Source organism: Mizuhopecten yessoensis, unplaced genomic scaffold (genome assembly GCF_002113885.1).
Source record: "Mizuhopecten yessoensis strain PY_sf001 unplaced genomic scaffold, ASM211388v2 scaffold11135, whole genome shotgun sequence".
NCBI lineage: Eukaryota > Metazoa > Mollusca > Bivalvia > Pectinida > Pectinidae > Mizuhopecten > Mizuhopecten yessoensis.
Window position 1 is genome coordinate 700,666 of NW_018408897.1, and position 14,105 is coordinate 714,770.

The window sequence follows — 14,105 nt, forward strand, 5'->3', positions numbered from 1 at the left end:
CAAGCCTCACGTGCTTATTTTATGTTTCGAATTTCTAAAATATATCACAGATTTCACAGATATTAAAGATATTAAAGAGATAATGACAACGTAACCACCATATATACATGTACAAGTTAACTATTTACGGTTTCAACACGGAATTGTATCGAATGGTCCGTTATGGACATCGACGTACTTTATTTTAAGTTAAATCAGAATCAGCTACGATTGGCAAGTGTACAAATAGGTATCCTGACATTTGTCAGTTGTCTACGTCAACACAAAAAATGCATTGTTACCCTGGTTACTGTTTCAATAACTGTACCCATATCTAATCTGGCTCAATGATGTGACGATGCCGACGGCAATGGGATATAGAAAGAAGTGCAAACAAAACATTCCAAAATGTCACGAAATGCGCGAGTCTTCTTTTAAAGGGAATAAAGGTCTTAAAAGATATGTTAAAATGTCTTTCGTACGGTTATAAATTGATATTTTTAATCAATCAGCGAGTGTCAAACCGCACGAGTCTCCATCGTCAAATGACAGGGGAAGAAGCATCTCAATCGACAGATAACCGGCGCGCACGTGTGTTGAGGTATGACGTCATTGACAGAGGCTGCGAAAATGACCACGAGAGCTCATTAATCACAAAGGTCGTCAAAATCATATGAGGACCCCAATACTCATTAGCGTCCAAACGATACCTGTCATACAGCTATTTGTAAGTCATGTGCTGCCTAATAAGTGCACGACGTTTTGGATCGTGTGTGGACCTAAGGTCCACGATGGGACAAACCCGAGTTTAAATGTTTCCTTTGTTGACATGATAATTAAATAATCAGCCATGAAGTTATGAAATAAACAATCTGGACCCTGCAGAATACAGGTATTTATGAGATCGATATTGTCCCTCTTGGTCCCCATTACGTCCGAGATTTCCCTTCTGGTCCTCAGTAGGGTTGGCAATCCGACATGCTACAGCTGTTTAAGTTTGTACAAGATGGCGAAATTGTAAAGGCCTGCCACACAATTGTCTGGGTTGTGTGTTCGCGAGATGTAACGGATTGCATTAATGTTCACCATAAAGTCGGAAATAATGAAAGTAGAGCGAGCGTTCTCGCGCCAACACGGACTTCCCAGCATGCACGGAATCCGCGTATATCAATAATACATATAACTGGAGAACGGTGATCTACAGTTCCGGACGGGTCGTCTGCAAGCTCGCGCTACCATCCGGGCTCTTGTCCTGATCGATATGTTGTGTCTAGTGTGATCGGTTCCCAATGGTGATGAGACTATTTTTATGCTGTGTCATTTCCTTTTTTATAAAGTCTACAGAACCCCGTCCCCCTACATCGTCCCAAATGTCGTGCGCGATCCGACAAGACACTAATTGTCCATTTCATGATTTAGCGTATGAATAGATACACAAAACGCATTGATTGACCTAATGAATCACGGCCGCAGTGAAATGACGATTGTGCTTTAAAATTAAGTCAGTAAAGTTATGGTTACCTGATCAAGAGGATGTACAAAGGGACGAGTGCCTTAAACGACCATAAAGTTGTGACGGGTAGGGCGGCGGAAGTAAACGCAATGACGGACGCACCAGACTGGAGAGACACAAAACAGGTCACGTTGTGTAACCATTATATCCGGACCGGCACGGCCAAGTCTGGTTAACTTTTTTACAGAGAGTCCTCATGTTTAATAAACATTTAAAAATTCATACACAAAATCACATGTTAAGGTATTTAATTTGTAATATCAGAAAAGAATATTTGAATGTGAATATATCGAGTAACGGTTCTAAGTGTCAATTGTTCCACTAAAGTTTACCAATCAAAGCTAGCATGTCGTGTATCACACCTGACACACGGCCTTTCATCTCTGGGGAATCATTTATCTGCATGTTCATAATTAGTGAAATAAGTATAACAAAATCACTAAAATCACGTTGCCTTTGTACTGTAGGGACCCCCCTGGCAAATGGGGTCCTACTGATGTATGATGTATGTACAGGCCGGTATGAGAGAATACCTTTGAATGAAAGAAAGTGTTTCGCGTGTAAAAGCGTGGTAGAAACAGAGAGTCATGTTTTAATAGAATGTCTTCTTCTTCTTCTTTAGGTTATTAGTAGTCCTTCAATGATCTGAAGATTATTTACTGTTTTGCGCAGCGTGGCCTATATACATATATATTTACAAGAATACCAAAAATTATGAAAAATGAATTTGGAATGCATACATTTTAAATTGTGATTAAAACTATGTACATAGGCTTGTAAAAATTAAATGAATTTGTGGAGAACAGCTGGTGTGAGCTGTTCTCTGAAAGTGTTGACTGTTGTGACAGTGACTGTATGGATTGGTAATACATTCCATTGAGTTATGGTATAAGGAAAAAATGAAAATGTATATGTTCTTTTTTGGTTGAAATGTGTCTGAAAGTGAAATTATGATTATTTCGGGTTCTACTGTCTGATGGTATGAGAATAGCAGATGGGATTGCTACGATTTGATGGACTATTTTGTAGAACATTATTAATCTTGTGCGTAGTCTTCTTTCTTGTAGTGTGGGCCAGTTTAGTGAATTTATCATATCTGTAGGACTACTGGTGTTATGGTACCTGTTACAGACATATCTGGCAGCTTGTCGTTGGACCATCTCGATTTTAGAAATTTGTTCAACTGTGTGAGGGTCCCATACTGTACATGAATATTCCAGTTTTGGTCGAACTAGCGCCAGATATGCCTGAGTCTTGATGTTCTGACATGATGTTTTTAAATTTCTTTTTAGGAAGCCTAAAGATTTGTTGCCATTAGCTATGATGTTGTCTGTATGTTTTGACCATTTTAAGTTTGCTTGTAGTGTAATGCCCAGATATTTAGCTGAAGAGACCAGTTCAAGTTTGTGATTGTGGAGGATATAGTCATGTTTAAACTATTTTTTTCTTTTGTGAGACTGTAAGGACTGTGCATTTGTCTGGATGGAAAGCCATCAACCATCCCGCTCCCACCTAGCAGCTGCATCTAAATCCAACTGTAGTGCATCACAGTCACTTTGGGATTTGATGGTTTTGTAGATGATACTGCCATCGGCAAACAGTCTGAGCTTACTGGATGATAAGTAGTCTGGTAGATCATTAATGTATACCAATAATAATATTGGGCCCAGAACTGTGCCTTGAGGAACACCTGAGGTGACAGGAGCCAGGTCAGATGTGTTCTGTTACTTAGAAAGGCAGAGACCCAGTTTAGTGTTTCGTTTTGGATACCGTAATAATTTAATTTATAGAGCAAACTTTTATGAGGAACTTTGTCAAATGCTTTGGCAAAATCCATTATAATTAAGTCTGTTTGTGTGTTGCTGTTATTATTTGCTGCGAGGTCTTGAATGAATGAGATGAGTTGCGTTTCACAGGATCTAGACTGACGGAAGCCATGCTGGAGGTCATACAGTATATTGTTCTTTTGTGTGATGTTACTTGAATGATGATCTTCGATCGGGTCTATTGCCTATTGTCTAAATATAAAGGGTCAACACACATCTCAAATAGATGAGCTCTTTCAAACGTAGGAATCAAAGCTCATGTTTGGGAGTGAATACTCTCAAGGGTCAAATAAACCCATGTCCCGGGTTTGAATTCCGGTCTGGCCGTGTAGTTTTTCTCTCCTGTGCCATATATATATAAATTGTTTTTAGTTTCCTGTCTGTAAGCGTAGGAACATTATCGTTAATCTCATTGCCTTTGGTAGACCTGATGTAGCTTAAACCTTCAATGTTATAGTGGTTTTGTTTTTTATATAATTTTAGAAAGTGTAGATTAGTTGTATTAACTATTTTCGCCTATCTGTTGAGATGTACAATTAATCTGATTACAGTTCGGAGACCGCCACTTTTGTTTATGCGAGGGAGGTGGTTGGTTTTGATTTTAAAATTGTACACCTGCGAATATATAATATAAATGAGCATAGCAAACAGTAAAAAATGTCGTTTAAATTTGGTGGTTTGTTTTTCTGCTCTGATGCCGAAATTGCAAATTACAAAAAAATGCTTGTCAAACTGAAGATTTCATCCGATGATAAAATGCCATGTACTGCGAAAGACCTCTGTCAGCACTATCTATTGGAGGACGCTTGCCGTGGAATACACGACCGTTTATACTAGACCGCAGTTTCTGCTCGATCCCAGTGTCTGTCCCAGTCTCAGGAAAAATCCCAGTGTCTGTCCCAGTCTCAGGAAAAATCCCAGTGTCTGTCCCAGTCTCAGGAAAAATCCCAGTGTCTGTCCCAGTCTCAGGAAAAATCCCAGTGTCTGTCCCAGTCTCAAGTAAACTCGCAGTGTCTGACCCAGTCTCAAGTAAACTCGCAGTGTCTGTCCCAGTCTCAAGTATACTCGCAGTGTCTGTCCAAGTCTCAATTAAAATCGCAGTGTATGTCCCAGTCTCAAGTAAACTCGCAGTGTCTGACCCAGTCTCAAGTATACTCGCAGTGTCTGTCCAAGTCTCAAGTAAAATTGCAGTGTCTGTCCAAGTCTCAAGTAAACTCGCAGTGTATGTCCAAGTCTCAAGTAAAATCTCAGTGTCTGTTCCAGTCTCAAGTAAAATCGCAGTGTCTGTCCCAGTCTCAAGTAAAATCGCAGTGTATGTCCCAGTCTCAAGTAAAATCTCAGTGTCTGTCCAAGTCTCAAGTAAACTCGCAGTATCTGTCCAAGTCTCAAGTAAAATCGCAGTGTCTGTCTCAGTCTCAAGTAAACTCGCATTGTCAGTCCCAGTCTCAAATAAACTCGCAGTGTCTGTCCAAGTCTCAAGTAAACTCGCAGTATCTGTCCACGTCTCAAGTAAAATCGCAGTGTCTGACCCAGTCTCAAGTAAAATCGCACTGACTGTCCCAGTCTCAAGTAAGCTCGCAGTGTCTGTCCAAGTCTCAAGTAAATACGAAGTGTATGTCCCAGTCTCAAGTAAAATCGCAGTGTATGTCCCAGTCTCAAGTAAAATCTCAGTTTCTGACCCAGTCTCAAGTAAACTCGCAGTGTCTGACCCAGTCTCAAGTATACTCGCAGTGTCTGTCCAAGTCTCAATTAAAATCGCAGTGTATGTCCCAGTCTCAAGTAAAATCCCAGTGTCTGTCCCAGTCTCAAGTAAACTCGCAGTGTCTGTCCCAGTCTCAAGTATACTCGCAGTATCTGTCCAAGTCTCAATTAAAATCGCAGTGTATGTCCCAGTCTCAAGTAAACTCGCAGTGTCTGTCCAAGTCTCAGGTAAACTCGCAGTGTCTGTCCAAGTCTCAAGTAAACTCGCAGTGTATGTCCAAGTCTCAAGTAAAATCTCAGTGTCTGTCCCAGTCTCAAGTAAACTCGCAGTGTCTGTCCAAGTCTCAAGGAAAATCGCAGTGTCTGTCCAAGTCTCAAGTAAACTCGCAGTGTATGTCCAAGTCTCAAGTAAAATCTCAGTGTCTGTTCCAGTCTCAAGTAAAATCGCAGTGTCTGTCCCAGTCTCAAGTAAACTCGCAGTGTCTGACCCAGTCTCAAGTATACTCGCAGTGTCTGTCCAAGTCTCAAGTAAACTCGCAGTATCTGTCCAAGTGTCAAGTAAAATCGCAGTGTCTGACCCAGTTTCAAGTAAAATCTCAGTGTCTGTCCAAGTTTCAAGTAAAATCTCAGTGTCTGTCCAAGTCTCAAGTAAACTCGCAGTGTCGGTCCAAGTCTCAAGTAAACTCGCAGTGTCGGTCCAAGTCTCAAGTAAACTCGCAGTGTCTGACCCAGTCTCAAGTAAAATAGCAGTGTCTGACCCAGTCTCAAGTAAAATAGCAGTGTCTGACCCAGTCTCAAGTAAAATAGCAGTGTCTGACCCAGTCTCAAGTAAAATAGCAGTGTCTGACCCAGTCTCAAGTAAAATAGCAGTGTCTGACCCAGTCTCAAGTAAAATAGCAGTGTCTGACCCAGTCTCAAGTAAAATAGCAGTGTCTGACCCAGTCTCAAGTAAAATCTCAGTGTCTGTCCAAGTTTCAAGTAAAATCTCAGTGTCTGTCCAAGTCTCAAGTAAACTCGCAGTATCTGTCCAAGTCTCAAGTTAAATCGCAGTGTCTGACCCAGTCTCAAGTAAAATCTCAGTGTCTGTCCAAGTTTCAAGTAAAATCTCAGTGTCTGTCCAAGTTTCAAGTAAAATCTCAGTGTCTGTCCAAGTTTCAAGTAAAATCTCAGTGTCTGTCCAAGTCTCAAGTAAACTCGCAGTATCTGTCCAAGTGTCAAGTAAAATCGCAGTGTCTGACCCAGTTTCAAGTAAAATCTCAGTGTCTGTCCAAGTCTCAAGTAAACTCGCAGTGTCGGTCCAAGTCTCAAGTAAACTCGCAGTGTCTGACCCAGTCTCAAGTATACTCGCAGTGTCTGTCCAAGTCTCAAGTAAAATCGCAGTGTCTGACCCAGTCTCAAGTAAAATCGCACTGACTGTCCCAGTCTCAAGTAAGCTCGCAGTGTCTGTCCAAGTCTCAAGTAAACTCGCAGTATCTGTCCAAGTCTCAAGTAAAATCGCAGTGTCTGACCCAGTCTCAAGTAAAATCTCAGTGTCTGTCCAAGTCTCAAGTAAACTCGCAGTGTCTGTCCAAGTCTCAAGTAAAATCGCAGTGTTTGTCCCAGTCTCAAATAAACTCGCAGTGTCTGTCTTAGTCTCAAGTATACTCGCAGTGTCTGTCCAAGTATCAATTAAAATCGCAGTGTCTGTCCCAGTCTCAAGTAAACTCGCAGTGTCTGTCAATTAAAATCGCCGTGTCTGTCCAAGTCTCAATTAAAATCGCAGTGTCTGTCCAAGTCTCAAGTAAAATCGCAGTGTCTGTCCAAGTCTCAAGTAAAATCGCAGTGTCTGTCCCAGTCTCAAGTAAAACTGCAACACGGATTATTCGAATGGAGAGTTGAAGGTATGTTTTGACGATGACAGAAAGATACCGGCTGGGGTGAACATGTAAGAGAGTTGTTGACAGAGCGGCAGTTGATGTCCTGCGATGACGTTCTCCGTTTCTGTACAGCTGTTATGTATCACATGTTAAATTCATTCACATTGAACAGCTGGTGTCTGCGAGTTTGAAGCATGAAACCGTGCTATCTTGATACTTTTGATAACTAGCAATCATACAATTTGCCAACCTGTTACTTTATTATGTTTTTATTACTACAGCAATAAAATTCAGCAAACATTGTCAACACCTAAAAATTATGATTGCGCTGAAGCTTGTTAAACAAACTGTAATAGCTGTCTGATCATGAAGTACACTAGAAGTAAAACTTCGATATAATGTCACTCCTTCCGGTTTGTCTTCTCACTTACTGACCTGACTTCATGGTCCGCTTTTTCTTTTTTTCTTCTTCCCAATTCCTTTACACACCTTGTTCGATGTTCGAAATATCTCCTAACCTGTTTATAACGCCATAATGTGATGGAAAAAATATAGCGGCAATGTCACAGGGCTGTACAGTATGTCAAGCAGAACTTCCTGTCGAATTACGAATGAGAGGTGTTAAAATCTGAATTGTAATAATTAGAACTGCTTATTGAGGGAACGAAACCCAGCTGATTGATTACATCTGGTTTTATTTAAGTTTCAATCCTTCAAGGGATAATCTTATTACGACAATGGCATAGAGATCACGTAACCGACTGTTCCGTAAGGCCGTGATGTACGCGCCGCGCGGTCCACCGTCTCGGGTGTAATAGCCCGATATTGATAAGGGGAGAAGGCTCATGGATAACTTCACACAATTAGCAGCTACATGTCCACCAAACCAGCTTCAATTTGATTTAAAAGAATGGTAGCAATCCGTTTGTTCAACGGGGAATAATTAAAATAATTACTCTACTTCAAAAGCTCCACTTACACAATGTATTGCGAATGTTAATTATGCAGCTAAAACACAGGTCTTAGCCTTCTCTCTTTGCGAATCGCTCGTAATCAAATTGAAAACAATTACATGAATTATAGCTTATTGGTGAGATCATACGATAAACTCAGCTGGCACAAAAATCTCACCCAATAGCTGGTAAAACAGAATTGACTGCAGAACTGCGGTCGTGGCGTTGTCATCCCGCGGTGAATGGAGTTTGTGCGGTTATTGGTCGTTGCCAATAATAACGTTATCAATCGAAGAAAGAATTAGGCTATTAAGAAGATGTTAAAGGTGTAAACTGAAGGCGCGTCATTAATGGAACAACAAACGAGAGAAGAAAAGCTGTAAATTACACCAAGCGAATAGATCTTGAAAGGTTCAACTGGTGCAATGACGTTCACAACCGGAAGTACAATTCAAAAAGTGGCATGTTGTCGTAACATGAATTGGTGTGTCCCCACTTGACACACATAAATATTCTACCTTATAATTCCTTGTTTCCTCACGTGTTTGAGATAAGAGCTGTATTGTCTGTGGTGCTAGGATAATGACAGGCAGAAGACAAGATGACTTTTCATCAACTCCCCACATTTGTGTCTGTCATTTCGTTATGGCGCCTTTGCTTTACTCACAAGACTACAATCTACTTGCTCACCGGAACTGTCATATCGTGTATAACAAGCGGAGTAGCTAAGAAAAACCATTGGTCCGGATTTGTCGCACGGAGAGCGTGTCCGGTGCGTGGCTCCAAAATTTCTCTGTAGGGTTGTAATCACCATATTTTCTCAGCCGATGTCGATTAAACTCTGTCGGCCACGATGTGTGGTAAGTTTCCGTGATGATAATCTAGCGTCCTTGGAATAATTCTGTCCTACACACGAGGTACGGAGTCTGTCTCCTCTGGTATACGTCACTGATCGGAACGTGCCTGGTGTGTCGAAAGAACAAACATAGCGGGTCGGTCTGCAATGTTTGAATGGTTATTTATAACGTACAATTATAGAAGTGAAATAAAAACAGAGAGCTAAAGCTAATTCTGTTCTGATCAGAGCCAATTATCTGTATTCGATACAGTAGCAATGCCCTTCATTGTAACTACACAGTTTATAGTCTAACACGACTGCTCATGTGAAACAGATCACTGCAAATATCACAATTGTCACCGTAAGTGTTTTCAGAGCAACCTAACGTGTACATCCGCCGTGTGACGTCACAGTTTTTAAATTAAATTTATATATTTTACATTAATTATGAAACAAGTTTTCCAAATTCTATTTAATTAATCACTCTTGTTTGCATGGATGTTTAGCGCGCGGGAATCTTATTGTGGGAGGAAACCGGAGTACCCGGAGAAAACCATGTGAACGGACAGATGACCCCCATACCTTTTGACGTCGATCGGGGAATCGAACCCCGGTCGCCTGGGTGAAAGGCAAGTGCGCTATCCACTGCGCAGAATTATCAGCTTTTAGTTGTGTCTCTTCCAAGTTTTTGTATCTTCAAATAAGATATGTTTAAGTCATGTGTGTGTACTTTATGTCGTCTTGATAGGAAATGTATACATGTTGTTTAAATCGTCAACCTTGTTATAAATGTTATACCCCAGTTTGTAGTAAAATTATCTCTATACATACAACAAAAGTAAGTTCCTTGAATCTTCCCAATGGGTTTATATTTATATATAAAACAAATCTTGCAAGCCAAGCAGAACGGTTGATGTTTATTTTATTCCGAAAAGTCCATGTTCAGATTTGTGACTTCTCGGTATGTTAAATGATCAAGTACAAGTCTGTTTTAATTGATAAAACTGCTCAGTGTTATTAACGTGAAAGAAGTAGCGGATTTGACAAAATATATGAAAACTGATCATTTTCGTGAGTAGTTTCACTGATCAGAGATGAGACTGACCGGAAATAGAAGTGACAACCTACTACAGAAATATATGTTAAGCCCAGGGATCTATAGAATACCCAACATGTATGTGCCCAGGGATATATATAATACTAACTTACGTAAGCCCAAAAATTTACAGAATACTGAAATATGTAACACTAAGGATTTATAAAATACTAAATATGTAAGCCCACATCCTCGATCTCCAGAGGTTACGCTCACTTTCGCTCTTTGCACAAAAGAGCGAAAGTGAGCGTAACTCATGGATATCGAGGACGGTAAGCCCAGTGATGTATAGAATATAAACCTATGTAAGCCCAGGAATATATAATTATATGATATGAACCTATGTAATCCCAGGAATTTATAATTATAGAACACTAAAATACTCGCCGTCGGTAAGTTGTATCTCCTGATTATCGATTTAACTCTAAAACTAATTATCTAGTTTTGAAATAAATTTAAACAAAAGAGATTCATTTTCAAATTCAATACAGATAGATCATCCGAGTCCAAAAAAATAATTTTGTTTGGTGAAACATGGAAAGAGTGTTCACTTACTGGTATTTAATTATCACCTGGGACGACAAGATGTTGACAGAGTCCGTCAAAGTCAGCGATGATTAAAGTGTCAACCTGCTACAGGAAACAGACGTCTCTTGGGAAATGGTCACCAATCTAGACTAAAAAATGGCGCCAACTATGTGTACAAATTTCTTCAAATTACCGCGACCTTCGCAGCATCATAATTCGGTATTAATAAAACTCCCCCTCGTAAATCCTCGTGAATCATCGCTTACTCTTATTTACGGCTTCGGGAATTGTTCCTGATTTGGTAACCATTGGCATATCTGTCTCTCGTAGAAATCGAGCCGGGATTGAAATATAACAATATGCCTTCGACCTCCATTATTTACCTAAAGCTGTTGTTCATTTGTTTAAAACGTTAGGTATACGGACGATACGCTAGTCATTATTTCCCGAAGGTACGAGATATTAAACATATTCGGAACCGGAACCTCTCGGAATTAATTTGAACGAACACAGACAGTTCGTGTTAGACCTAGACATGATGCCTCGAGCGTCATACTGACCAAGGTGAACACTCACGCGGTTTCAGGCACGCAAACCTACAAAAGGTCCGAGGTTTATTTATGGCGGCTAGTACTTATCTTTGTTGGTATCCGTCGAATTAGCTGTAAACAGTACCGTGTAATTACGTGCGCGTGGTGTCCTGATCCAGTACCGTTAGTCATCGTGTGACACACACATGAACAGTACAAGACGCATTTGTCCAGACGATGCCAGAAGCCATCGCAATGGCGTGTCGACTTCTCGCGAGATTTGAGTGTATTGTTTGATGTTACGTGATTTCAACCATAACAAGTAAACCTATTTACACGCTGGGACTAATTTAGTAACAGTCCTGGTAGCGGTTTTACCTTTGTTCGACGTCCGAGGGTAGACACAAACGTAGGTCGTAAAACCACGTAATTCACGGTCTCAATATAATTGAGACCAAACGGCTTTTATCTATAAAATACTCGTAAATGCATTGTTTCACGGGTTTATTCCGGTAAGTTATTCTGTTTCAGTGCCATTTATGTAAGCCTTGTGGTCTGTATGCCTGGTACGGAAAACAATAACCGAGGACTGACCGAGTTAAGGAGAAAGAACTAACACTACCGGACAAGACGATTTGTTTTGGTCAGTTCTGGTGTTTGGTACCCTGCCTTTGTCATCACAATATTGGTCATTATCTTTTTTTTCACCACTGTTGGATTAAGATCCTTTTTGAAATAGAAGTGTTTCCCCGCAATGGTTAAGACATTATCCTTCGCCCTGCTTATATAATTTAGAAATGAAATGCAGAATAAAATACATCTTAACCAAGCTGCATTTTCTCCAGCAAACTGCATTAAAATGTTGGTTTTATTGACAGGAGATTTAACATATTTTATTGCTAATATTTTAGTTTTGATTTCAAATATCAAATTGATTTTTTATTTTACGTCAATATATTACACTTGACTGATAAACCATTGGATAAGGGCAAACGTGTGAATGGCACTGCTGTGTTCCGTGTACAACATTGGGTGCGTGGAGACGCTCGACTCTTCCGTAATAATCAGTAATCAGTAGGTAAAGACAATTAACTCTCCCTGTTGAAGGTACTCTTTCCTGTTCTGTGTATAAAAGACGCTTGACTATAAACAGATGCTACACCGTGAAATGAGTGACGACAGAACGTTAACAGTAGAATAGCAGGATGTCAAGATGTTATGTAAACAAGGACAATCTAGCTGTTATCACTAGAATTCAAACTACGTACCAACAGTACACAGCTTGACCTAAGGTATGTTAGATCCAAGGTTTTACCTTATCCTCTGTGATTTATCCTAGTTCCCAGGAACCATGGTAAACAAGAACAACAAACATGAACGCGGTTAATCCTTGATACAATAGAATGTTATTGTGTTTACCGTTTTGATGTAAACAATTATTCGTTCTGATTGAGGTACATCTGGCTAAAATGAGCTTTCGCTCCTGCAAACAATATGACCGTCAGCGAAGATTACCCGACTTTCGATGTGATGGACACGCATACCTATACCGAAGAACATCGCAATCACTGAAGCCACAACGCTCTCCCTCACAGCTTCTGAGTGTGACTCACACTCCAGTCATAAAGGAACCGACCAATACGACACCCCGTACCACACCATCAGCATTTGAAAATTTAAATCAAGGAATCACAATTCTGTTGGTGCCGTTAAAGAAGGATTTCTAGGCTCAGGCCCCAATCCCAGCTTAGGAATATTTTACAAGAATCATGTTATTTAACCGTTTTCCCTGTTTGGAACTCCCCTAGGGAATTCGGACTCCCCATCCCCCAGATAAGTCTCTGGATCTGTCACTGTCACTATAAGGAAATGCATTATTTAAAGGGTCTGGTCGGGGAAATAATGTCATATTTGTTAAAATGGCATACACATGTTTAAAATACCTTCTTATGAAACACACCGATTCAAATTTTTTTGAAATTCACTCCCTAAGAGTAAAAATTATAATTATATTAAAGAAATCCTAAATCGTCACCTGGCAGTCTAAAACTTTCAATTGACCCAGATCAGTGATGTAATTTTACCGCACGCGCGTCATCAACAAGGCCAAATGTAAACATCGCGACGAAAGAAAAAGATGCATGCAAAAATCATGATAGGCACGATATATCAATACTGTTATATATAACAACAACATATAGGTAGGAATACTACACTTCCATCATACATGACCTTTTAAAACAATTATTTACGTATAGTATTGCTGTCTTGTCCGCTAGTTTAGTCCGACATTGGTACATGATGGCGTGCTATTGTTGTTATCTTCACTGCCTCACTTTCGAAACAACCACGTGACATATCATAAATAGATCTGCGCTAAATTTACGCGGGGCTTCCCCGAGATTTCAGTGGTCAAAACTGGACATTGCAAGCAAAACTCGACAATCATATTGCCGTGGTATAACTTTTGAAAGGCCAGAGAACGCATTTAGACTCATTTATTTTGTAAATTTTTCCCCGACCAGCACCTTTAAGCTTTATGAATAGTTCTGATGTTTACCAAATCAAATTAATTGGGTTATTGTATTTAATAAAAAATACTTTTACTCCATAAAAACCGTTCCTTAAAATATCTGCCAACTTTGAAATACAAGGGCAGACATCAATTTAAAATATACAATAGCAACGCAACATGATCCTTTCATATTGTGCCTATTTATACAACACATGAAGTATAATTTAAGGCACAAAATCCCAGCAATCCAGTAATCTGAATAACAGAGTGTTCTAACACCGCACGTGCATGTGTCTTGACCTTCTATTCGTGTGCCGTGAAAAGGTCGCACAAACATGACGGGGATCTTGTTTAACAACCCCGTCATGCTCCTGCGGACGCTTGAGCCGACACGTGCACCGGTCTTTGTTTGTGGCAGTGATTGACGGCGATCGTGACACCACACTTCAAATCAGTGTAGTAACAGTAAAAAATAGCAAGTGTTTTTATAAATAAGTGGCAGGATTGGCCGAAGGTCGAGAGGCAGAATTGACTAAACGTATGTTAAATACTTTTTTTGTGTAAATATTCTATTATTGCATTAAGGTAATAGGATTGTGTCGCCATTTCTCAGTAGAATTTATTCAAATTTTGTAGTTATATTGCTTCGAAGTACAGAAAATTTTCTGCCACAAAAAAAATATAGGTTGTCAGAATTTTAAGGATTTTAAATGGAAATTTATGTAAAAAGGATTGAATTTTGAAAAAAGACTTGAAACACACATTTTTTT

The 14,105-nt window shown here is 39.8% G+C and overlaps 1 protein-coding gene across 1 annotated transcript; it reads left to right on the forward strand.

Moving 5' to 3' along the window:
- The first annotated feature begins 957 nt into the window (after positions 1 to 957).
- LOC110466534 (prion-like-(Q/N-rich) domain-bearing protein 25) lies at positions 958 to 6,432 on the forward strand. The gene is made up of 4 exons (XM_021523088.1): positions 958 to 996; positions 4,180 to 4,797; positions 4,882 to 5,757; positions 5,980 to 6,432. Exons 1-4 carry the CDS (start codon positions 958 to 960, stop codon positions 6,430 to 6,432), a joined length of 1,986 nt encoding a protein of 661 aa, XP_021378763.1.
- The last annotated feature ends 7,673 nt before the right edge of the window (positions 6,433 to 14,105 follow it).

Coding starts and splice junctions, on each gene's coding strand:
- LOC110466534 (XM_021523088.1), top strand. CDS start 958: ATGCTACAGCTGTTTAAGTTTGTACAAGATGGCGAAATT. Junction 997..4,179: donor TTGTACAAGATGGCGAAATT/GTAAAGGCCTGC, acceptor GCTCGATCCCAG/TGTCTGTCCCAGTCTCAGGA. Junction 5,758..5,979: donor AGTGTCTGACCCAGTCTCAA/GTAAAATAGCAG, acceptor GTAAAATCTCAG/TGTCTGTCCAAGTTTCAAGT.